Source organism: Anas acuta, chromosome 1 (genome assembly GCF_963932015.1).
Source record: "Anas acuta chromosome 1, bAnaAcu1.1, whole genome shotgun sequence".
NCBI lineage: Eukaryota > Metazoa > Chordata > Aves > Anseriformes > Anatidae > Anas > Anas acuta.
The window spans coordinates 147,923,889-147,950,613 of NC_088979.1; the positions used below are offsets into that span (position 1 = coordinate 147,923,889).

At 40.6% G+C, this 26,725-nt stretch overlaps 1 protein-coding gene and 1 long non-coding RNA gene across 9 annotated transcripts in view; one reads left to right on the plus strand and one right to left on the minus strand.

The window, feature by feature from the left end:
• The window catches only part of C1H12orf75 (chromosome 1 C12orf75 homolog), a 219,241-nt gene that overhangs the window by 7,585 nt on the left and 184,931 nt on the right, over positions 1–26,725 (plus strand). For 2 of the 8 annotated variants that reach the window (XM_068664468.1, XM_068664488.1), the window contains exons 3-5: positions 5,810–5,845; positions 6,899–6,978; positions 7,784–7,819. In XM_068664468.1, coding sequence (XP_068520569.1) covers positions 5,810–5,845; positions 6,899–6,978; positions 7,784–7,819 — 152 coding nt within the window. The other 6 variants (XM_068664505.1, XM_068664498.1, XM_068664522.1 and 3 more) reach the window with 6 other exon arrangements.
• On the minus strand, positions 22,071–25,208 carry LOC137846521 (uncharacterized). The gene is made up of 2 exons (XR_011090512.1): positions 23,198–25,208; positions 22,071–22,587 (listed from the first exon to the last, which is right to left on the minus strand). It is a non-coding gene; the product is annotated as an uncharacterized lncRNA (long non-coding RNA).

A 26,725-nucleotide genomic window follows, 5' to 3' on the forward strand; every position in this document is an offset into this window, starting at 1 on the left:
TGCTTATTGTCTTTAGTGACAGCTTCCATCTCCTCAAAACAACCTCACGTCTTGTTTACTATTCTGCAAATTCCTTCCCCTTTTATTTCTCTAGCAGAAATGTCTTTTCTTAGCCTCTGTTGAGAGTTGTCTTCCAGAGGTGGTCATGTTTACTTCAAATTATTCTTCCCTGTCATATACTAGTACAGCTTTCTCCAAAGGGCATGCTATTGTATGAAGTGACCACATAAATTTCCACCAAGCCCTGTGAGAGATTTAATGAGCCACTCAAGCAAAATTCCCCTCTTTGCCAGAGACCTGGTAACCCATCCAGACTTCCTTTAGAAAACACCAACCTTCTCTATTTAGCTGCAGATGAGATCTTTAGCTAGTGAAGGTTATGACCCTTACCTTTTCCACATTGAAGATACTATCTGTCAGCTCCTTTTTCTGTCCCTTATCTTTGATGCTGAGGAGCAATGGGCAGCCCTACCCATCCTGTTTTTCTCCAAATGTGGAAGGCCTGAACCTCTGTTGTCCTGCTGCCTCTCACCAACTTGTGGTTTACAGAAAAACAGCAACAAAAGATCAGCCTTTGTCAACCCATTTTTCATTTGCTGGTGCAAAAATTTGCAGGAACAGCTTTATTCAGCCATAAATCTATTTCCCTATCAAAGGAAACATTAAAGAAGTCATCCCGAGGTCTTGCCTTCTTTTCATATAATTGTTATTTGCCACTAGAGTTTGAGCCTGAGGGACTGGGTAAATATTTTCATATTATGCAATAGGGACGTTCTTCAGTTTTATTTACTTCATTTAAAGTAACTACTCTTAATTAGTCGGAAGAATCCTGGAGCAGAAATAAGGGCTGTCAAGTCAGATAAACGTGGGGAGAGAAGAGCATAACAACAGGTTTGTCCTTGCTATTACAGAGCACGGCTGAGAACTAAAGACAGGTCTTGCTTGGCGGATGAGTCCTGTTGTCACAGATACTCTTGAGATCTATTACCCATGTAATCTGTTTTCTGGATTTGCAGTCTCAGACAATAAATAAATTACAGAAGGCAAGCTTATGAGGAACCTCCTCTTGATAGCCTGCAGCACCCATGCCCTCAGTACCCTTAGATAAACAAAACCACTGTTTTCAATTTATATTAGGTTCTTATGTTTTCCGGGCAATTGAGATAATTTAAGTGACTGACTTAGAACTGCATCTGTTTCTTTGCTTTTTGGTAGTTTTAAACTTCAAAATCACAAGCACTGTTCAATTAAGAATGTGGTAGATATGTTTCTGTGCCTGAATGTGTCAGCACATGAAGAACTGTGTTACTGTGTGCATAAGTGTTTGTAGGGCTGGCACTTCAAGACTTAAGCTGGGAAAATACTACTTATTAGCGATAGATCCTCTGTCATGTTTCAGAAAAGTATCAAGATAGCTTAGAAAAAAATAATTACTAGTGCAGACTTCAACAAGGGAAGGGGTCAGTCCTGGAACCATTACTCATTCTGATAAGTACAGTGGAGCCAGCCGAACAACCCGGGTGAGTAATAGCATGATTGAGCCTTCTAGTCAGACACTAACAGATCTGTGTTTCTAATGAGGGAGAAACAGCAGTGATGACCAGAAAATCCCTAGATCAATCATCCTAATATTTAGCAGCAGATTTTTAAAAAGGAAGTAAAATACCAGAAAAAAGCTATTTTAGTCATATTGGCTGTGGTTGAAAAAAGTGATTGTGTGTTCACTTGCATCATACTCTTCAGTACAGGATCCAGTTATTCTAATTCAAAAGATTTCTTGTTTCCTGATGGCGACTCATTGCAACTCCAGGAGCCAGGTGGATTGAGGGAGGGCTGGATCCTGCTCAGAGCCCTCCCAGGTAACCACAGAGAAGCTTTTTTTGCCCTCTGAGTCTTTAGTTGCTCCACTAGTAAACTGGCAATGGTGGTATAGTCTCCCTATGCAAAGTGCTCTGAAGTTGAGGTCTGCGCAATGACGAAAAGGACGTATGATCTGGGAATGTGATCTCTTCCCGCATACTCCAGCCCTCAAATAACTGGTGAACCTGTCACCCAGCTTCAGCCAACTGATGTACTAAAACAAGTACATTGTGGTAACTGGGAAAGTTTGGCTATAAGAGGGATAAAGTATATACTACAGACTAACGCATTGCCTATTGTATTCAGACTGTGCATGGGTTTGGAAGATTAATAGCAGTAGGAAAGAAAGGACACAATTCAAAACTGTTTCAAAATATTGGGAAGAAATCCATCAAATATAAATGACAGTCCCTTGGTCCCAAGAAAGACTGTGAAACTAAGGTGACGAAATCTGTTCCTTGTGCAAAGTTTAATGAAATATTTCTGGCAGGACTACGGAGCACTGCTAGAAGGAGCCTGTATAATGCCATAGTTCAACACGAATGAAGTCATAAAAACTGAGATAAGAAAAATACGGATGGAGTAAATTAATGTGAATGCCTGTCATTTGATACTTAAAAGATTACGTGAAAAATGGCAGCTTTTTTGCCATCAAATGGGCATAGGACTGATGGATGCAAAAACTGACAGCTGGAGGACTAAGAATATTTTCCAAACTTAAGAGGGTGACAGGAGCCCTCCTGGGACAGACAAATCCTTACCAAAAGAAACATTTCTTCTAGCTGAAAATAGATGCTGTTATAGGGATTTGCTGTTAAATCTGCCTACCAGCTACAGGACTCCACCTACGCCACCTGCTGAAAAATGTGATCTCAGTTCCTTTGCAGTAGATGTCAACAGCATCTGAGAGCAGATGCAGTGACACTGCAGCAGATTAGTGCAAAGCACATCAGGCTGTCTGGTCCAGCCTGTTCAGTTCCTTTTGCCATCCATTCCTGGGGCAGAAAGGCTTATCATAGCTTGCTGTTCCTGGAGAACACTGTAAGTGGAGGCTCTTTGATGCAAAGTGAGATATTTAAAATTTATATTTTGTGCTTTCTTCCCTAAGATAAGAGGAAACTAGAGACTCTCTAGAGGGACAGGTTGTGGGAGAGAGAAAGAGAGGTTGTGCTGAAATCCTGCATCCTCTATGAGTCTGGGAGACATGGCGATCAGAGCAATGCCCAAACCAAAGGAGCTTCCTTCCATTCTGATTTCCACACAGCACTCCAAATAGACATTTCTAACTGTGACCATTTCAGTGCAGCTGCCTGGGGCCACCTCTGTTCATTCAGTGTGAGCACGGGAGCAGCAGTGGTCCATCTGCCTCAGGTGGCATCTTGAAATTTGAACATTCTCAAAATGGTGCCTTAAACTACAGACCACAGTGTGTGAAGGCAAGAGATGTGCAAAAATGCATAATGTATATGTTGGAGCAGCTCTCTTTCCCCTGCTGCTTAGACATGAGTCCTCAGAAAGGTGGAAAATGGCTTCTTCCTCCAGTGTCACCACCAGAATTTTTTGTTCTTTTCCTCTGAAGCTTCCACATTCCTCCTCTCTGTTCACCCTTTCTTTCCCAGCAGCAGTATGACCGATTGCACCCAGTCATAACTCAGCCCAAGAGCTGTGGCCTGCTCAATCCCAGACTATTTGCTACTGAGCATTTAAGGGAAAAGGGATCGTAAAATTAGACTTTGATTTGTAGCTATTAAGGAGGAAAGCAAAATGTTTAAAAAAAAACTAGCCTGCTTAATCATAGACCTGGATAATTTGTTTTGGTGAGAGAATGACAGTAATGGTCCAGTGATGCCCCATTATAGAACATTGCTAGAACAGAACAAAATAGTCCTGTTGCCTAGTAGAGGCTTTTTTAAACATTGACATTAATTTCCTGTTGGACAATATTGATTATTATTCTTAAAACTCCATTTTAGTGGCTTCGAGCTGTTCATGAAGTTGTCAGTGCTTTTAAAGGATTCTTTTCTCTGGATAATGGTTAATCTGGATTATAGAAAATGTTTCCAGTTGTATGAGAAAATCAATCCTGTGACACGTTTGGTTGGTTCAACAGAAATGATTGTTTGTGATCTTCTGTCACCCAGGGTCCCTTTCTTAAAGTGCTGTCATTTTTTTATTATTTTTTTTACTAAAAATATACATCTCATTCCTACCCATTGATATACACATTCTTTCCTCTTTCTTCTGCTGAAACTGGCCCATACTAGGATAAAGCATCTTTGCAACCCTCAAGGAAAGGGGACTCTGCACTTTTTTCTCTCCTGCTTCGTACAAGAGGGCTGAGTGACTGAGGCCATGTGGTGGCAGAGGAGATGGGCAATGCCTTCTGAGATAGCACTTGTTCCTCCAAACAGAGATTTCTGACTGAGGTCTAAGGGCCATCTCCCTGCATTTAAGGCTGTGTCATTCTACCAGTTCTCGACACTTTGGCCAAATGCCCCCTTGACTTCAGGGGTCAGTAATGGCTTACAGCCCTGATTATTAAACACTAGGCACACGTACCTTTCAGAACAAATAAATTACAATAAGAAATGTCATGTGTTATTGTTCAATGTCATCATTCAGCGAAACCTTTCACAGCTACAATATAGATTTAGCCCTAAGGCTGGGTAGAGGCCAGCTCTCAGTTTTGTTGCATGGGGGGCAAACCAGAAATTCATGGCTCAGCTGATGATGGGGAGCATCTTTTCATTGCCCACATAGTTCATGGTCCCTAGCTGGGGATATCCAGGTGGCAGTATCCAGGTGAACAACCTGTGCACGAGCATTTGCACAGCAGAGCCCTCCTTGTGTCATGGTGCTCCCTTCCCTGTTTGCAGCCTTCCCCTGCTGCAGACACAGCGGCGGTAAGGTTGGGCAGGTGTCACCATTACCCCTGCTGTAGGGAAGGAGTGCAGGATGTCCGTGGATTTGTCAGCACTCAAGTTACTTTGCTTCTATTTTTATTGCTAGGTTGGTAGGTTGCAAGTCAAGCTAAAGTGCAGCAGCTGCCCGGATCCATACCCAGCCATGCATGCAGCAGAGCTCAAAGTCCAAATATTTAATCAAAGGCGGGTGAGTGGTTTGGATGAAGGTTGATGCTGGGGCACAGACTGAGAGCACAGCACAGGCACTATACCCACGGACAGTAACAATACCATTTTTATCTTTTTACCACATGTGCCTTCATATCAGTGCTGATTACTTTACCCCCTGTCCTGGTTCAGCTACACTGGACAGTATTTCAAGCAGGGGCAGTCAAACCTTAGTGACTCCCTATTCATTTTAATCTAAGGGTAGAAGAGAAGTAATTGTCCATTACGAAGGATTAGTAACAGTTTGGTTTGCAAACAGCTCTGACTTCACTAGTAGCAGTACCTCACTTAACATAGAGGTTCTGTAGCACATTTTGGCACAGCTGCTGTGAAAGTTTCTCTTTCTTCATCCTCATTCCCATGCCAGCATGGATGGCCAGTCCCTTTCAGTCCTCTGTTGGTGGAAGAACAGCCCAGGCTTGTTTCTGTTACACATGGAGCCTTTGTGTTGCTGTTATACATGGAACAATGTTGGGAACAACATCCTTTCACTCAGGAAAGATGTAATCTACCAGCTTTCAGCTCCCAAGCCTACTTTCAGGCATCACTGGAGGGAGCTGTGGAAAGTAAGCTGCATCTGTTCTCAATCCTTTTCTTTCTTACATACAACAGATTGGAAAATTGTCACTCTTTTTTTTTTTTTTTTTATTTTTTTTTTTCCTCTCCTTTGTGAATACTTTATTGAACTGTGGATGATCTGAATTAAACTGGGACACTATTAATCCCCTTCCTCCTTTGCCCCTGAATCTACCCAGATGGTGACAGAGTATCTGAAAGAAACTGTTTGCTAATGTGCTCTATATCTTTTGGTGTTACAGAGCAGAAGAATCTGTATCAGATGATGACAAAAGGAGGTAGGTCCTGTACTGGCTTAATTTGGAATTGGCTGCACGGAGTTTTGCTGCTGTCTGTACATCCTTCCTTTCCTTCTAAGCCCCACCGATGTCAACAGAGCAAAGAAAAGAGTGGGAAATCTCATGTAGAACCCATCAACATTGATGATCATGCTTCACCCTGTTAGTGTGTTGTGTTAGGGGAGGGAGCTTTGCAATAAGATGAGCACATTATCTCACAGTTGTAGATTATCTGGTTCATAATGTCCAGTGACCTCTGCCTTCCCACCAGCCCTGCCACAGATGGCATTAGCACCTGTGGGAGATCTCCGCTCGGCTAGGAATTGAAGGGAGTGTGACTCCATCATCAAACAAATCAGAAATCAACTCAGATCCCTGGGGGTGTGTTTCATTTAGTACCTAATGGGTCAGAGCAGCTACTCTGTAGGTAGCTCTAGGCACAGCAGAAATTCTTAAGTACCCCATTTTCCACCCCCTCATGTCAGTCCATTCTTTTCATAGGTCTCAGAGCCAGAAAGTACACTCTGTAAGGTTGTGAGAGGGAGAGGATTGGGCTGTGAAAGTACCACATACTATTATATTTGTTTCTACTAACAGTCTCCTCCAGGTGTGGCCCCAAGGAGGGAGATGCAGATCCTATTTATTTATGAGGAGAGGTGAAAGTGCTGTTTAATTGGTGTGTGTTGGCTGAAGCGACGTGCTTCAGCGGTCTCAGTATTGGGGCAGTGCTATCAGACTGTCTGCTGGAAATTGGTGTCTAGGAGAAGCTGTGCAGGTGGGGCTTATTGTCACAAGATAGGTGGGATTTAATGAAAAATATTAGGAACTTGAATGAAATACTCATTTCACAGCCCTAGGTCCCACTTGTGAGTAACAGGAGTTTTTTTCCCCATAGCTGTGTGAAAGGAGGGCTCTTCCAAGGATGCTTGTGCAGAGGTGAATGTACTCTGACCGTGCATGGTTTTTGTAATGCCGTTGCATGACATTGATGTTATAGGAAGAAGTGTTCCAATTAAGCTCTGTTGTCTTTTAATTTTTTTCCCCTCAAATCAGGAACTACGGTGGTGTGTATGTTGGTCTGCCATCAGATGCGGCTGCCATGGTTTCCAGTCAGACAAAAGCTGCACCGAAAGGTATCGGGAGGTTATGTATTGTATTTCTCCTGTTTTCTCAGTTTAATTTTATCTAGCAAGATGTATTTATCCTTTAAAAATCAATGATTACTTCAGACAGACTGACCAGCCTTGGTCCCTCTTGAGGCTGTGAGGCTATTTATAATCGTCAAATGATTTCTCCCATTTATTTAAGTTCTAACACACCTACTTTTGTGGAAGGATCATAGAGCAGATGCTGCCAGGGTAGTACATTGTCTTCTGAACAGCTTCTTCATGCTCTGAGTGGTGTGAGAACTCAAGGAAAACAAAACCCTTTTAGGATTGAGAGGCTATGATATATGCACTTGCAGAGCCTTGGCAGTATTTTTAGATTTGGAGGTGTTTACTTGCATTGTGGTGAATTCCAGTAATAACAGTTAGTAAGTGCTTGCTTTCAGGTTTATTTCTGTTCTTATATGAAACCCAGTGCAAACTGTTTCTTTTCCATGTTATGTTTTTTAACAGTGGGAAAAACATTCAGTTTATAGGTACTTAAGGACTAGTCATAAACATATTTATGAAATTGTGTAATATTTTTCAGATTTAATACAACAAAATGCTGCTGTCACTTACGTACACCACAGAGCTAAGTCACTGACTGGAGCTTCCAAACTGTGCTGCAAAACAAACAAATGAAGAAAAATAACACTATTTACCAAAATAATAGTATTTGTCTTTGGAACAGTAGTACCTCTGTTGCATGCTTTGTTAAACCATGTTCTGAACTGGCTATATGTTACAATGTTTTAACCATCTTTACCTTTTGTTTTCTGATTAAGATTAGAAGGAAATAAACACAGCAAGATCCAAACAGCTGGAGGTACGGTATGGCTTAATTAACATTATGTGTTTGCGATGTATTAGTTGGAAAGAAACCAGGTGGTAATACTCCCTGAGATATGGGGTGGTCTGGGAATCACCTGGTGGCGTTCTCAGCGGTCGTGTAACTCTTCTGAAGGCCAAACCAGGGTGTCAGTGCTGCAGACATAAATCAGACAGTAGGTAAAGTCACCTTCTCCATGAGAAGTGTGAAGCAAGGGAGCCCTGTATAACCTCATTTGGGAATGAATAAAAATCAGATGTCCTTGTGCTCACCTTCAACCACCCCACAGCTGGTCCTGCAGCAGTACTGAGACAAGCATCCCTGGAGACAAAGCTTTTCCCAGGAACAAAGTGTTTGCAGTCAGAATACTCCGTTTTAGGGCCACTCTGAGGACCAAAGTGAGATACCCACAAAGGGACACATTGCAGATTTCCTCTAGTTACGAGAGAATCTGTGGTGCTTCATTTTCTGCTGGCTACGACAGGATGGGGAAAATTGATAGGCTCAATTTCTGAATAAAAGTTTCAACTAACTAATTAATTATTTTTTTTCTTTTCTTCGTGCCTGAAGAAAACCGAAACAATCTAATCTTCCATTCAGAATGTGAACTGAATAAACATTGGCAAGTGTTTAGCTGGCAGGGAGGGGGAATTATAAAGCTGCCAACATTTTCCATAGAAAGAAAAAATGTTTCCTAATTTAGATGAAGAACCAGAAGCAGTTCTGGCTGGTCTCGGTGCTGGATGCAGGGCCAGTAGAACAGAACATGGCTATGCTTGTTTTAGTCATGCGAATGGTGAAAGCTCTCTGGGCTCTGCTAGGAGCACTCATATACAGGGAGACCTGGTTGTCACACCTAATTTCTGTACCCCAGCTGAGATGTCTGAGCTGGGAACACTGACACCCTTGATCTGAGCAAGGCTGAGGCACTTTCTTGGGGTTGAAGTTTTCCATTCATGGTTGATGATTGGAGCCTGAATTAATTACATCCTTATTTAGGTGCTTTAACTGAATGCCTGAGGTTGGATGGAATTGATCTCTTGACTTTTTTTTTTTTTTTTTTTTTTTTTCAAAACAGTTGAAAGTGCATTTTGGCTTCATTGCTGTAAGACCAGGGAGCGGCTGCTGATTCAGGCTGCAAAAGCTTTGCATAGATGAGCACCTTTAAACCTGCAAAGGGGCTTGTGAACTCCAAGAGTTTATGTGCTTGCATGTCTGGAGGGCTTATACCACAAATATCAGCTTCTGCCACAAACCTATTTCACTGTTTTATGTATAGAGGTACTGTATGGCATTACCAGTTCAGCTAAATCTGTTCATCCCTATCTTTTTTTTTTTTTTTTTTAGCAGTCTTCTGCAGAGACCACTTGCCAGTGCTTTAGCGAGAGTTGTCTTTCTGCTGAAGATTTTTATATTTACATAGCCTTCCAGAGAGCAAAACAGATCAGAGCACCAAAAAAATCTAAACTGTTGCAAGTTCCAACTACGGGTAAAGCTTAAAGTACAACATTGAATCAGTTTGCTGTGATGGTTGCATTATGGAAACCTCCTGCTGTTCTCCAGTGAAAATGAAATTAAGGAACTCATGGTGGATGTTTCTGCACAAGAGCTAACTTTGATGATCTGCAACTTATTTCTCTGTGGCCATATTGCAGATTTCATCAGCTATCAGCTACGCTTCGTATATTTTCTCCAACAATTTTTGATAGATTTTATATAGAAAATCATTACTACTGTCCACTTAATAGTTCCTATGGTAGGTTCCTATAAATTTATTGTTAATTTACTTCAGAGTAATATATTTGACAGGTTTGCATCTTTTTGGTAATATTGCAAATTTTACTATTTTTGCTGTGAAAACTTTAGAATGAAATAGGCATAAGACCATTGGGCTCTTTATAATTGCTGCCATCACTTTTATACAGTGAAATTAATATTAGTGTTTAATTTTCACCTTTTAAAAAGATACTGCTCAAGGAAATTTATTTAAATAAGGACAGTGTATTTCATCATAATATGTATGTCTGTTTTTATTTTCTTCAGCTTTATCTCTTTTATAAAGCATTACATGGAAAAAAATACTAATGAGCCAAACTATTATGTTGTCTTCCGTTCTATGTGATATTACAGTAACATTTCCTTGCATAAGGATGAAGTGATGGTATTGACAGAGATAACTGAACTAAACTCCAGTGTGGTGTCCTCTTGAAATGCAGGGGAGTTTTGATCCCTATTTCAATTTTGTGTCCCTGGCTTGTCTTTTGGCATCTCAACTATGGAAAATTGTAACAGAATGAGTGTTGTTATTACTTTAGCAAATTGTTGTATTAAGTAATGGATGGGACACTTGTAAATTCATTACATTTATAACACCTGCAGGTTCCTCACTAAACATAAAATATATTGTACATTTCCATATAGCTGAACGAATATTTAAATTATTAAAGCCTTTTACATAATTCTTTAGTCAAACTTTTTAATAGGCCATGATGTTATGCACTTAAAAAAAAAATCCATATGACATTCATGTTTTACAGTAGATCAGTGACCATTCTTATAATTAAAAGAAAAAGCAAAATTTAGACATGAAGAAGCGAAACACTGAGAACCCTAAAATTCCTGCCCATTTCACCAAGACATTCTATTAAGACATTCTATTAAGATGAACAAACAACTACTGGCTATGACTTCCAGGAGCTTGCAGATCTGGCTTTAAAATATGTGGTAGTTTATATGGTGTGAGGTCTGTAAAAAGAAGTACTTAAAGGTACTCCTTGCTTGCCCTCTTTTTAAGTGTTTGTGCCAATATTTACTGCTGTTCTCCAGAACTCTGCTTCTTGCCTATCAACACTTTCAAGTCTCCAGCTCCCAAAGACAAATACACAGCTCATACTTGACCCATTCAACCTAGAACCAAGATGAAATAAACTTGAAGATTAAATATCTCAGTATGAATGAATGTCTGTAAATTACACTTGAAGACTCTTGTTCTTACAAGCCAAATTGATGAGAACTCAAATAGCATTGGGTGATAAACACGTAGATTTGCTTCCCACCTGCTTATGATAGCATAAGGATATTGTTTCCACATTACATGTTCCACAAATGGTTTGAACAGCACAAATTTATTTAGCAGAAATCAGTAAGGCCCATATCTGATTTAACCATGTTTGCCTTTCCCAAAAGGAAAAATGAAACTCGAAAAAGCAGTTGTCCTAGGATAGATACATCATAGTTCAGCTAGTGCTCAAAGAGACAACGATAGACACTACTAATCTCCCCAGTTATGTTCACTTCTATCCTTTGCTTGCTGGGAAGAGTCATCAAAAAGAGGGACTGGGCTAAGTTCAAATAGCACTTGTTCTACTGCTGACATCTGAACCCCATGTGTGGGCTGAGGAAAGTAAGTGGTGATCTTTAATGAATAGCTCCTAGGAGTTGGTGTTGGGACAGTTGCAAAGTACTTTTTCTTGTTTTACATCATCACCTAATTTTTCCTGTGCAGAGTTGCAGAGAAATGAGGAGCAAATTACAGAATTGGCTTCTTAATGATTCATCCCCTGAATGCGTGGGAGGTATGGTGGTTTCTTTCTTAATATTTTTGTTCCTCTGCATCTTTTCATCTCAAAAACTTACTGATCAACTGTCAAATGTTTCAGTATCATGGGCTGGAGCCTCTGAAATAGATATGCATTCATTTATGCCACACAGGGCTGTACTCATCAAACTTCAGAGCTAGGGCCATGGCCTTGTCTTAAATTTTCAGGCTCTTGTCTTTTGTTTTCTCAAAGACCTGGAGTTGTAGAAACTGTATGACAGGACAATGTATTCTGTCTTGGCCAAACTCCACTTAGGGAACTGATTTTTTGTTCATCAAAATTCCTCTGTGGTGAGCCTCTAGCATTTCTTAAGCCTTTGTTAATAAGAGCACATGACATTTCATGGAGAAATGAGTAAACTCTTTCAAAACTTACGATCTATGGATATTTCCATTACGAGGAAGAACATAAAAGAAACCCTATATGCCAGCTGACAGCTGTGTATTTGATGGCATCCTTGGAAGATATTTAGGCACTCAGTGATGGTTCAATGTGCGAATGCAAACAGAACACAAGAAGCCATTGAATGGAAAAGCTATTATTGAGGAATATACTTTGTTTTTTGTCAAAGTGTCTTGAATTGCCATTTGTTAAGAAGGGACATTTAAATGTTGGGGCTGTGATACTATTTCCTTTGCAGTTGTCACTCTTTCTCCAGCCAAAGCTGAGGAAGTATCTTTTCACTATGGAAATACTTTAGCAAAGACAGGCTTTATAATCTCATATGCTCCAATCTGGGATTATTTGACAGCTTGGAAATATTATGCTTGAAGTCACATAGCTCAGCTCAGACAATTGAATCTTGAAAAATTCTATGCCACCAAAGCATAGGATTGAAACTAGTTTGTGATTAGCTTAAAAACAGTTCAGATTCTGACTGGATGGAAATTTTGGTCTTGTGCAAACTATTCCACCTAGAAGACATCCGTTCCTTTGAATTACACTGATGAGACAGTTTATTTATTTTGTTTTGTTCTTAATGCAGAACCTGGGGTTTAGCTGTAAGGACTCAGCTTCTCAGTATCTGGGTGGTCCAGGTGGAGATTCTGTCCATCTTGTGTATGCCATCCATATTGCAGTTTAGTTCAGAGGATGTGACATAGCTTTAAACTTCTGTGTTGCTCAAGCATTAGATCCATCACTAAGAGGGTTGCAGACAACCTGGTAAAGCCCAGTGCAAAACATTACATAGAGCTCAGTTAGAATTTACTCACTAGGAGTGAAATCCTCTCATAACAGAGTCAACACAAGGCTGAAGCTGCAGAAGAACGTAAAGTTGAAGTTTGGCTCTAATTAATGCAAACATGAAGTACTAATTTACTTGATTTCATCCTACATCTCTAGCAAAGGAGTCTGTGCTGTATTGGATTATGGTTGAAATGGCATTAGTTTTTTTTAGTAACTCACTAGCATATTGTACTCTTTCACCCACACAAGTCTAGTGATTCTCAATAATCATGCTTCCTAAGCAGTTGGTGAGTCACTACAGATCTGTTTTCTGCAAAGTAGCCCTCTGTTTTGTTCCCATGGTGATCAGAAGTGACAATTATTACAGACTGCTACTACAGTTCCTCTATTGCCTGTACCATCTAAAGAAGCTCTTATCTGCTTATAGTTCCTTGGAGTTTTGCAGTACATCATCGTCACTTCCTATTGACAGCAATTTGAGCACTTCAGGTGAATTGGCGTTATGGAGAACACGCTGGAGGACGGTGATTTGTGGAGTATTTTTGTTTTGCAATGCATTTAGAAACAGACCAAGAAAATAATGGCTCTGTAAACTTTCACAAAGCAATGGTGTGCCAATATTGCAGGAAATCTTTTGAGGCTGGGCTAAATGATTCAAGTTTTGTTTTAACACCAAACATGAAGAGAACTTAGATTAATCATAATAAGAGCAATTTCATTTTACACGATCTGGCAATTTTTGCTGTAATGTTAGAGTTTTCAAACATAGGAATATTTACCAGATAGCAGAAACCTGACGGTGAGTGTTTAGAATGGCTGTCACCCACGCTGTAGGAACTCATGTATACATGAGCACTTAACCTGATCATGAGCAAGTGCCTATAGGTGAAGATAGGACCCTGCTTGTGAAAGGGATCGTTCCGTGAAGCACAGTGAAACTTCTTAAAAAACAAGTCTCATTAGCTTAACTGTACTGAGAAAAGAACGAGAAAGATACCATGGGATGGAGTGTGCATGAAATGGATTTAGTGTGCCAGAAAGGAAGAAGTCCATGGGAGGAAGAGGATTATATTATTATGCAGTAAAGATAGATGCAGAAGGAGGTTAGGAACTGAAAATGACGTAAAAAAGGAAATAGTTTAATTAAGTATCTGCTCCATTTCTCTGTGATTCTCATCTGTTGAAAATATAGCAAGAAGTAGACTACTGCCAAGTCATTTTAAGCTGAAGATAAATGTGGATTGGCCTACTGGTTCATTCCCATTCCAACTCCCAGAAGTCTGAGATTGTGAACCTTTTGGGAAACAAATCTCTCTCTCTCTCTCTCTTTTTTTTTTTTTTTTTAAATGCCCAACGTAATGAGTCCATGAACCTTATATGTCCTTTTATGTGGTACTAGGATATATAAATATCCTACCTTCTCTTTCGAACTGTGTTCCCTTTGCTTACATCTCTCTATGCAGACCTGAGCTTCTAGTTACTTTGGAAGTTTACACCATGTTTGAAATAACAACTTAGTAGGCTAAGAAAATCCACAAGATGTAAAAATCATTAACAGGCACAGTACAATAATAGATTATAGAACATGCAGAAAAGAAACAAGAGCTTAATCTGAAAAACAAAGCAGAGTTAGAAACAAAGCTTTGGCTTAGCTATGACATGTATTTTACTTGTCTCATAACCAATGGATCACTGTGCAAGTGATTAGTTTGGATCACAGCACCCTTATCGGTGTTCTGGAAATTAGCAGCCCACTTACAGAGTTCTGTTTCTGGTCTTTGATTCCAGTGTTAAGGGAGAGGGCAGTAATGTGAAAAACTATATTCCACTCTTAGCCATCATTGCCCATGTTTTATTTGCCAAATCTCAGTGTTGTCTGCAGGACAGCTTCAACTCTATAAAAGCTGAGCTCATTGGGTTCTTAATGTGAGACTATGATTCAAAGCAACACGTTAATTGGAGACAGGTCATTTTCAATAACTGTTTTGTGGGGGATACCAGACTGGAGGAAAATATAAGACTTTATTGGAGCTAAAGAGGTATTCAGGTTTTGGAGAGAGTCCACATTGTGTCACTACCAAACTCTACTTGACGGAACACAAACATAGCACCACATTCATAAATAAATAAAATCCAAGAGGTAATAATGTTCACCTTTCAGCTTCAATCTATTATGTTTATGATTATGTATTACTGGACACTGACCACGACTTTGAGCTGTGAATACCTTCTGCCAGCTAGGTTTGTGTTCCCAAAATGTTATTGCTGTAAGGAAAAAAATTGGAAGGATTCCCACTACCTTGTTTTCCATAGAAGCCTTACATGCTTTTGGGAAATCAGCCAGAAATTTTCTATAAAATTAGAAGATTTAATTAGATCTTAATGTTTAAATGGTATTGACTTGAGCAAACTCCAAGTATCTGGTTATTATAACAATGCACTTCATCTTTGAGCACTTGCAAGAAACCAGTTGCTTACTTCTTCTTCCTCTTCCAAATTGTGGGTTAGTTTAATAAATAAATGATTAAATTCTTTTACCGTTCTATCAAAGGAACTGCTTTGGATCATCAGATAAAAGGAAACCATTTTTGGCAGGAAATTAATTTGTAGTAAGGAAACTGTGCCAGCCAGGGGAGATGGATCTTGTATAAATTCTAGATTCTGTTTAATAGAATGAATAAGAGTTGGAGTACTTGCCCAGCATTGTTAAAGAGTCTTTGTTCAAAACATCATTGTTTGCATAACAATTACTTATTGAGAAACCCAAGATTTCCAGTGAAAAGAACCTTGAAAAACTCTTAATTGGAAAATAATTTTTGATTTATGACGATAACTTGCCAAGAGCAGCATTATATTTTTTCCTTCAAATTTCAAGTGGAAGACAATTTCTCATCTGAACCAGTAAGGTAAACAAGCAACTCATCCTTCACACTTGCAGACAATCCTCATTCAGAGATACAGCAAAAAAAGGTAAATGGTATTGACTAATTCTATCGTAGAGACATATATGTTTTTACACTTCAAATGAATATTACCCCCCCCAATGAATTAGACTAGATTAGACTTCATATCATATCTCATATCTCCTCCTCATATCTCATATCTCCTCCTTTCAGGTATTTTATCAAAACACGATCTTATTCCTTCATTTTTATTTTATTTTTATTTTTTTTTTCACTTTGGCTGAAATAATCCATAGCAAAAATATATTTATGATATCTTTATTATAAGAATTTGTAATCTGTAGTAATTTTCCAAATGTCTTGCACTATCCCCCCCCCCCCTTTTTTTTTTTTTAATCTTGAACACAGCATCTGGCATAAAACTCTTCCACAGACCAGGTTTTACCTGAACAGCTGGGTTTGCATCTTTGCTCAGATGAGCACTTCAAGTAGGTGCCACTGGAGAACATTTTACCGTGAACACTTCACTACTCAGCTATTTTTTTCAACTTTAGGTAAAAGATGGATAATGTTTGTTTGTTCTCTAAGTGCAGCTTTTACTGCACATATATCATTTTGGGATTTGGACTGGCATGGTTTTAGGAGTCTTGTTCCTCAGTATAGGGTCTTGAAACTTCATCTTACTCCCAGCATGTCTTCTAAAACTGTGTCTTTGGACAAGCAGTTTTGTGCTGCAAAGTTGGAATGCACAAAATGATGGGAAAGTATTTCCATCACATTCCAGTTTGAGCAGTGATGTACAAAACAAGAGTAAACATTAGTAGGAAATTAGGTGAGAAGATAACAGCAACATTGCACAATCTCTTTGGAGAGGCTTGAAATGATGACAAAAAGTGCAAGATGATAAGAATCAGGTGCTGTGATTCACTGTCATAAAGGCCTGTATTAGACATTGCAAATTATAGTGGTCTCCCTTGTACTGTCATTGCAGTTGCCTCCAAGTAGTTGCAGTCTTGTAATAATTTCACCTGCAGACCTCTATAACTTGTAAGGGAAATTACTTCCAGTTGACTGTGGCTGACCATTTGACCTACAGAGATTTATTTTTTTTGGCCTAGATCACAGGGTATGTCTGATGTACACAGATTATAGCTCATCATAGTCTGAAAACTCCCACTTTTCATCATGCTGGTTTGGTCACGTGGCTCTGCAGTGCACCTTTGCGGTGTCTACCAGTATAAATAGTTGAAGTAGTTTGAAATAGCCAGCTGTTAGGTTGGTGGGGCAGAAGGACACCTCCATGACATACTCCTGGTGATCCTACTGTCTTTGCACTAGGGATAAGACACGGTGGTGTCCCACTGAAGGACCAACTGTATACTATCCCCAGGTGGGTTGTACCAGGCCATATCCCCCCAGTGACAGAAGACCGATGCAAAGAGCCCTGCTGTGCTGGAGGGGCTGGCCTTGTCGTCAGCTGGCTCAAGTCTTAAATAGCGTTGGGATTTGTTTGTCTGCTTTCCTTGCTCTCTTAGCAGCAAAGCCCAAGTGACTGCACTGAGTTTCCTTTTATGTGCCTCCTGAGCAAGCCTTACGTTCAGAGCCGTGCTGGTGACAATCAAATTAATCACAGCCCCATCGGCAGCTGAGCTTCGAGCTCTCCTGGCAGCGTCAGAGGAGGCAGGCTGTAGCCTGGGATGTCAGAATAAATCCTTGTCCAAAGTAGGTCAGCAAACTGTGCCTGGCCTTGAGAAACAGCTTTGTTCAAAGACAGCAAGTTAGTTGGTCTTGCTGGAGATCAGTTTCTTCAAATGTCTTTCGTGGGAAAGAATCCTACAGACCTGTATGGAAACGCTGATTCCCTGGAGTCTGAACCCTCTGGTAGAACTGTACAGAAAAAGTGTCCTAAACAAAGAGAATCCCAAAAGCTCATTCAAAAGTCCGAAAAATGCATGAGGGAGGAATCCTTTCGAAGGAGTCTTGCTATACCTCTGTTGTCCTCATATCTGTAACATTCAATTGTTTTTTTTTCTGTTTTTTTTTTTTTTTTTTTTCCTTAAAAGATGTAAATGTCTGAAATTTCAATTTTATGTCCGTACATATAATTTTAGCAGCTAAAGTTTACCTGTTCCAAAATACTTATTTAAAAATTTGAAAAGAGCTACTCTATGTATATTATTCTGATTTCTGGGAAATTGCTGTAATTAATTAATCACTTCCACAGCTTGTGGTTGTTTATTTTTCACTATAAGGTTTAGTTTTAATATATGGACTCAGATGCTGGTATTAAAATGGCAAGTTGTCTCATTCTGCAAAATATTTAGCAATGACAGTGTAAACAGTACTGCTTGTCACTTTGCCACTGCTTGTAGCAAAGTTATAGTTCATGGACCTTGTTTAAAAATCAAATTATTTTAAATAACTTTGCTTCTTATGGAGCTTTTAGGTCAAGTCTGAAAGATACTAGAGTCTATAAAAATACTGGCTCTGGGCTACTTCAGATTCTCATGAAAGCCATAAAATATGTCTTGTGGTTTTTCTTTTTGTTTAGTTTTTGCCTTTTTTTTTTCTTTTTTTCTATGATGAAATCTGTGCTATTGTCCAGTTTCAAGGTGACTCATTATAGCCGTGTTCTAGCCTCTCTACAGATGCTACTGTGATTCTGCAATAAAAGAGGCAATCAGCCATTTCTGGGTGCTCTGTAAAGTCTTTAAAGCAACAGAGTTTAAAATAAATGTTTGCATCCTGGTATGTTTTTATGACCTTCAGTGCACTCTGGGCACTTCTAAACTATAAATAAGATCAAAAGATTCACTCAATCTTGTTCATCCTCTCCCTCAACAAACATTCAAAAAATTAAAAAATACCAAAATTAAGCTTCCTGATACATCCTGATGCATCATGATATGTTTACAAAAAAAAAAAAAAATCACTTTTTTTTTTTTTCCCCACAGGATACATGCTAAAATAGACTAACCTAAGTGGATATGTATCAATAGTTTCCATCAAAATTTGGCAAATCTTTGTTTATTCATTGTATCATTGCTTTGGACTAGCTTGTTTTCCAGGAATAAACTTTTTCTTGTAATGCCTACATAAATTAGACAATAAAAATGCCATTTTTTAATCTCTTCCGAGGTAAACATTTATCTTTGAACTACTAAAAGCTGGTTCTTGGTCACCCAAAGGTGGTCTTATAACTGAGGGCATTGGGATTATCAATTGCTCTCTAAAGTTCAGAATAAAAAAGGTCAAACATCCAGCTTGATAAATCTCAAGTTGTTCTGCTTAGTCTTTACTGTAATTTCATAGAAACTAAAAAGTTTTCATCATGCTGTTATGGGATAAAATAGTGTATATGGAGGCTGATACCCTTACTGCTTCTCAAAAACAAGCATGGGTACATCAAGAGAGATGAGGTATCTGAAAAGAAACATGGTACCTGCCTTTGTATAGACAGGAACCGCTTGGGAGCATGATGTAAAAATGAAAAGTTTTCCTAACTAGCAAAATAAGGAGCCTGTAAAAACAGCTAATTTAGAGAGTTATTTTCTCTGTCTTTTTTGTTATTGTTTTTGTTATTGTTACTTAAAGCCTAGCTACTTGTGGAAGAGAGCCAAAAGTACACAACTGCTATTTTTCAGCAGGTTCTCTGTTTGACTGGTTGCTTTTGATTTTTATTGTTTATCTGATTTCAGAACTAAAAATAGACATGAGGGACTGGGAATCAGAAACTCCAGTCTTGACTATGCCACAGGCTTGTTAGTCTTGGCTAAATCACTCAGGCCGAAACCTTCAAAAACAGTTTTCAAATTTGAGTGCCCAAGCAGAGAGCCTTTGTTCTGATAACATCTCAGCACTCCTTTCCCAATAAAAGCCATGAGCTTGTAGTGGTGAGCATATTCCTGAGGCTCTTGCTACCACCAGTGAGGTGGGGTTGCCTGCACACACTGCCTGAAGTGGTTCTAGCAAGGGCCTGAGTTCTGTCTCAGCCCTCTCCTTCCTTACTGCCTCCTCTTTTTGTCTGTGACCATGCCCAAGAAATGCAGCCCCAAGGCGTTGTGCATCAGCTGGAGAACAGGGATGTAGTGATGAAAGAAGGTGAAGGAGAGGGATTTTGGAGGTGAGCAGAAAAGCAAGAGCATGCTCCAGTGACGTTGATTAATTGCTGTTTGTTGAAATGCTGTTCCCTGCACTTCTTCAGAGAAAATTACTCTTTTCTAGATGGAGAAAGAATCAGTAGCTTGGCTTCATTATGAATGCTGAGAAACACTGAAAAACATTACTCATGTTAGCAAAACAGATATTTTTTTTTCCCTCGTTAAAAGCCTCAGAACCTGTGACTGTTTCCAGTAATAGTTTGGAAATATTTTTTTTTCTTTGAGGAAGAATAAATAATCCCTGATTTCATTCCCTGCCCAAATGCAACTGTAGGAATCCTTTCAAGAATTCCCCCACCATGTTCATAGCCCAGCTGAGGACAGAGTAGCAGGCCCAGAGAACCATGCAAGCTGACCCACAGCTCTGCATGTTGCAGGCAATGTTTTTTTTGACTCAGAGTGCATCTCTTAATTTGCCAGAGTTAATACCAACTATGCCCACCTTCTGGGTTGAACAGCTGCCAGTGCACCTGTGCAGAAAGCCCTGGCACCAGCACACTTGCATGATTTTTTTTTTTTTTTTTTGATGTTTTTTAGCAAAATTCCAAGCTTTGCAAGGACCTGGAGTGAGTTTTTCACACGATGAGATATGACTGAATAAAAAGCTATTTTGATCTCGTTTGAGACTGTCTCTTTTCCCCATAGTAGATGTACTTCCTGGTGACATATGTGTCTGAGCAGATCAATCTCTTCTGACTCTATGGGCAAGTGAGTCAAGTCACTCTACTTGTCACTGCTCCCAAACTGTTCAGACCAGGCTGTGTGGAGGCCCAGCCTGAGAAAACAAACAAACAAACAAACAAACACAAACAAGCCCAAAACCTCCAGTGTCACAAAAATCCAGATTTAACCTTGTTTTGCCCAAGAAAATGTGTGAATGTTGTGATCAAGCTTTGCTGAGAAAGTAAGGTTTAATCTGGGCAAAAGGCTTGTTCGTTCCCCTTTGTGACTGCAAAAAGGATCAATGACAGAGGTAAGTAAGAGGTATTTTGGTGTCTCCCGTATGTCTGACCATGGATCTGCTAGGTCCTTGTTTTAGCATCAGATGTTTTTATTCTTGCATTCACACCCTCTAGCTGATAAACTTGTACTGCTACAAGGGAGCAACCAGCTCTTGCTGGGCTGGGGACTTGAACACAGGGATGTGGCTGGGCTTCCCCAGGGCACAGCAGCAGTTTTCTCTCCAGGGCCTTAACTTCACTATTGCAGGCAGCTGCAGCCCTGGACAGGAAAAGCCGTTCACAGAGATGGCAAAAGTAGAAGAGATCCCAGCATGCTTCCATGCTCTGTGCTTGTTATCAGACCCATCAGACTCCAGCATGTGACCATGGTGTATTAAATGCCAGCTGAGCAGTAGGAATCAAAGCCTTTTCATGAAGTCACCCATGGTGACCAGCCTTGGCAAGGCCATTACTTTCTGGAAAGGTTTCTTTTTTTTCCTTTCCTGAGGTACATTGAAGGAAAGGATCTTGTGGTGTTCTCCAAAGACTGAAGACTTGGGGCCAGCAGGTGGCACAAAGTGAACGTTGGAGAGACCAGGGTTGTTATCTCCTCTCCAGAGAAGCCCCAGTAGGAAAGGTATTGTGGTGTGAGGGAAAAGCATCACGTGAGGATGCAGAGAGCACATGGACAGAGAAACACAGCAAAGAAACACGGGAGAGCATCAGGAGGTTCAAAATACATGGCTGAGTTCATGGTCTGTGAGTGAAAATGGGAAAATCATGGGCATACCATGGCCATCTGAGTTTGTAAAAGGGGACTATAGATTTGCAGTAGGATTTTAGGTACAGGTGCCAGGGAAGGGATGTGGGACAGACATTATGGAAAAAATGAATTCAGCAACAGTCACCTCAGGATATTTGAAACTTCTTCCTTTGACATCTACTATTGTCAGGAAAATCCTGGACTGTTTCTACAGTGGACACATTTCAGGTGTATGGAGCAGAGGATTTACAGGCTGATGGCTTGACTGATTAAAGTGGTAGAGCAGCTTTCTGGATGGGCAAAGGGAACCAGACATGGGCAAGTGAAGCTTCATGCTGCAAAAAACCCTCACTTAGAAAGGCATCAGCATGCACCTATGTAGGATTCCCCAGCAGAGAGCAGACTTGCTCCAGCAGTGGTGGGTTCGCTTTCCTGCTGCTGGACACAGCTCCTGCAGCTCTCTGGTTCTGCTTGGACAGGGGGCAATGGGGTTGCTCACAGAGGAAAAGTGATCATATAGAGCCTCGATCTTCTCCTTGCAGCTAAGGAATGGTAAAATTCAGGAAAAAAAAAAAAAAAAAAAAAGAGAGAGTATTTAATGTGATAAAAAATCTGTAGTTAAAATGGAAAACTTTGAGTCTGTGTGCAAGGGAGGTGAAATGTAAAATTAACAAAGTTAACTTATTTGTGAAGGTCATATATATATATATATATATTTATTCAAGGCTCACCCATAACATGAGAAAATTAGAATTCATTACAACATACACTTTTCATCATAAGATTTAAAACTACTAGTTCTGCAAGCAGTGCAGTGTACTAATTTCGATGTCTAATATGAGGCACTTAGGCCTGACCATCAGAGGTGCAGGTCACCTGCAAGAGTAATTGAGCTCAGCTGAGGTCTGGGCCATTGAAATCAACACGATCTGTTGCCTCTAATTAAGGCCCTGAACGGAGGTATCTTAACAAAAAGGAGTGTTACTTAAAAGTCTGGCTAACAAAAGTATTTGAGACCATGTGGTTAGTTGGGGATGAGTCTGAGCTGGACCTGATTGTAGCCAGCTGCTGATCCCACATGCTGTGAACTGGCAAAGTTACTATTCCCAAGGGGACGGTGAAGTATGTTCAGTGTACAGTCAATGTTTCCTTTACAGTCCACGTTTCCCTCTCCTCCAGGGGTTGAAATGTCAGGGAGAGATGCCATTTTTCTGCAGAGAGAAAAGCAAGAGCTGTCTCCTAGTGCAGGATGGGTCCCTTTGAAGCAGCCCCGCTACTTCAGAGGGTGGTCAGCCTGGAGGACTGTGAAACTGCATTACTGTTGCATAGCCCATTGCTCAGACCTGTACCAGGGCCCAGTTATACACCACAGTCACTAGCAATAACAAAAAAAAGAAGTAAAAAAGACATGAGGGATACCCTGAAGGCCCTAGTGGGCCTTAACAGCCCTGACTGGTTTAATCTGAAACCTCACCCACTCCATGGGCCTGTTTCAGCATGCCCCAGGTTTGTAGCTTGTCCTTGAGCTGGGTTGTTGGTGGGTTTGCTTCTAGCCCTGTCTCTAGGCTACAGGATGGACCTTCTCAGTGCTGTACTGTGGCCCTGGCCTGTCTGCTCCTGGTTGGCTCCTGGTACTGGCTTGTCCCTTGCTGTGCTATCAAAGCAGCCCATTACCTGCCTTGATCTCCATACCCAGCCCTGTGAGGCTGCAACCCTTGATGAATGCCCACCTGTGTAGGGCAGTCCTTGACACCTGGCTTGTGTCCTGTCCTGTGTGGCAGCCCTGCATATCTCACTGGCGGGGTGCTGTTTTTTTCCTACCTTTGTCCAGTTGATGTTTGCATGGTGTCTCCCCTTTAGCTTGTGGGGCCTTCTGTGCTGACATTTCCCTGGCTTTTTCAGCTCTGAAATCTCTGCACTAATTATACTTGCTGAAATATGAGCTTTCTGACGATGGGAAAGGGATAAAAATAAGGCCGTTGTCCTTCTGTTGTGCGTGGATCCAAGCACTATTTAGAAATGAGTCCTATTCCAAAGTGCTGCCTTCCTTTTTTGGGGGGCTTTGCAGTCATAGGATACAACCAAGTGATGAGTCGGGCTGTAGTGTTTTGAATGGGAACTACCATTTTCATTGCTCTGTCTCACCTTATAGTAACACTTTATTAGGAAACATACTGTCATGTCAGAACAAGCGGGTTCAATTAGCAGGACAGCAGCAAGGTAGCAGAGCACCCAGAAAACTTGTGACCGTTGTGTCTTTGCTGCAGACCCATTTTTGTCTGCTGGAAGATTAAAAGGTTACAAAATCATTGTAAAGCATCATGTGCTTTGTGCTATTTACATGTCTCCATAATTAACTAACACATGTTGCTGGTTCATTTCTCGTGGGCAGGTACTTAAGGCTCATTCTTCATTTGGGCTAGATTTGAAGTGGCATCTTGAAGCAGGAAAATGACAGCCATGATTCCTTGACCCACTCAGATCTCCTTGGTATCTGAAGGGTTGTTCCTCCTTCAAATGCTTCCCATCACCTCTGACATCTAATCTCTTAAAGAAGCCAGGCTATTTCAGTCAGTTTTCAGTATGTATTTAGTGGTATTAGGAAAAATAAATATGCCAGCAGGAGAATTCCACACTCTGAAACAGAAAAAGAATGAACATAAATACTTGGGGTGATACTTCCACAGCAATAGCAAAGAATTCCAGAAAATGATTCTTTCTGCATCAGCACAGATTAAACCTTTCATTTGTCTTGGTCTATTTTAAAACTATCAAAGGGAATGGATGACCAGGCTTATGGAGCTTCAGCGCATGCATTTCAGTGCATGAAGAGCTGTGTCACTGCAAAGCCTTCCCGACCACTTTAGTTACATTTCAGAATCCTGCACTGCCAGTCGCAGGTTTCATTCTGGTTGCTCTTAGGAGTGACTTATGCATGCAGAGTGCTACACATCCCAGGGCACTTTAAAGAATTGCAGTTATTCACATCATTCCATCACTTTTCATGCTGTGCAGGAATTGGCCTAAAGTGCATTTTCAATGCATCAAGAAACCCAGAAGCACAACAAAACAAACCTGGAAGAGGAATATACAGATTCATTTATCATTTACTGTGCTGGCCCGAGAAAGAGAGAATAACAGATGGTAGCTGTGTTGCCCAGAGATGTGTTGGAGGATGTTTAAATACCTTTGAGTGCACATACCTGTGCAGGATGACAATATTACCCAGCAGATGAATAAACAAGACCTTTTTCTGAAGAAGAGTAGGTGAAATGTGGTAACCTTTATTAAAGGCCAAGACTAGCAGAAAAAAATGATTTATTGTTTGCTGAAAAGTAGACACCCTAAGACCTGTTTCACATGCAAGCAGTCTCATTGGAATGGCTGGGATGATGACAGAGGCACCTGAGTACAGCAGGAGATGACCTGGGGCTGTGTTTGCCATGCACAAAAGTGGTCAGGTTTATCATGTGGAGGATGATGTAGAGTGCAGGAGATACTCAGTCTCATTTGAGTATGTGCCTCCATACCTCCATAGGTGTTTATTTTATTTTATTCTTTATTTTTGGGGAGGTGGGGGGGGGGGGGGAAGGGGAGGAGGGAATGGAACGGACACAGGGGTTGTTCCAATAAGCTGAAAAACTTGCTTTGAGCTTTTCTTGTGCCTGGCACATGAGTAGTGGCTGTCTCCCATGTCTCTCCCTAATGAAGGAAAGTCTTCTACTTCAGAGGGACAATGGGGAAGAAGGATTAAGAAGGTCTTTCCCTTCTGCTAGCCTATGATATCACCAAAGACTCAATTCCTAGACTTAAAAGGCTATGTTTTTTTTTTTGTTTTGTTTTGTTTGTTTTTTTGCTCCAGTAAAGAAGTGTGGAAATTAAATGCATTTGTTCCTCAACAGTCTTGAGGGAAATAGCAAAGGCTCTGTGCCTAGTGACTGAGCCCATCCCATGTAAGCTACTCCACTCTGTCTTTAAAATCTCTCCGAGATAATAGGTCTAGTGTCATGACAGAGATAATTCCTCTGCTGACAGGCTGTACACTGCAGCAGTAGCTCAGCTTTAACTGCTGGAGTTAGGGATTCCTGCTGAGATCTACTGGTCATACCCTGCTTTTCAGGTCCCTATTATCTTCCTGCCATTTGGCCAATGTGCTGTCCTGCTTCTGCCAATGCTGTGGTTGCAGGAACGGAGTGCTTCTACTCTTGAAATGTTTGAGACCTGTTGCAAAGCCCATTAAAATTGATGCAGCTTTCTTTTATGGATTTCACTAGGTTTGGCTCAAGTCCTCGGCAACATTGCTCTTGCTTAATGTGAAAATTGGAAGCAACCTTGGGTAAACAAGCCAGGCTAATATTCTACAGGCTGACAATAACTACTTGAAGGACAAGATAAGGTGCGAGAGGGTGAGGAAAAAAATTAAACTTTATTTTAAAAAGTTTTATCCAAACAACCTCAGGCTTGGTTTGAAATTGGTGAAATATATATCTAAGTTTATATGAGTATGTCAGCTTTACACTAAAGTTCATGAATGAATGCCAAATTTCAGCTCTGAAAGAGGGAGGCTTTCAGCTTGTGGCAAAACCCAGCTCAACTTTATGCATAGGCAAGGGAGTTGCCAAGAGCAGAAGATACCCCATGGCGTCGCTTGTTAATTCCAGACTTGTAGAGAGCCAGGCCTGATGCTAAGGGAGAGATCGAAATAACTAAAGCAGTGCTGCTTGGCAGAGAGATGGGTGATGTTCACAGCAGGAGATCTTGCCTTCATGCCCTCCAGTCCCTCTGATTTTCCATAACACTGCTCCTTTGCCCTTCCCTGGTTGTGTTCAGTGCTGCCATGGAAAAAAAGTGTCCTGTCCCCATCCTTACAGTGAAGAAGCTGGATGCTGCGTGTGCTTCTGCGAGGTCTGAAGCTCCTACAGAAGGAAATGGACTGCCTTCTGCCTCAGCCATGGCAGCTTTAGTAGTTGTGCTTTGGTGTGCTCTTCTCAGGAGTCACTAACAAGTACACTTCTAAATTACTTTGAAACTTGTGCTAAATGGTCTTTGAATAAAGTAAAGTCGTTAGAAGCTATATATTATTTTTTCTGAAAGCAGCTGTTACCCGTCTCCTTCACAGATGGGATCCTGAAGCAGCAGTGTGACTTTGTATAGCTGTTTCTGTGTTTGTGTTGATCTGCAGAATATTATGAGCACGATGAAATGCCAGAAATTTGGTAAAGAGGGACCACCCTGAATTTTAGTAACAACTTTGAATAAAATATTGGCTTTTAAAAAGCTCCTTGGCTGCTGTTTGGCTTTGTGCTATTCTTTCAGTAAAGAAAATGCTCCCACTCTCTTTCAATTGTA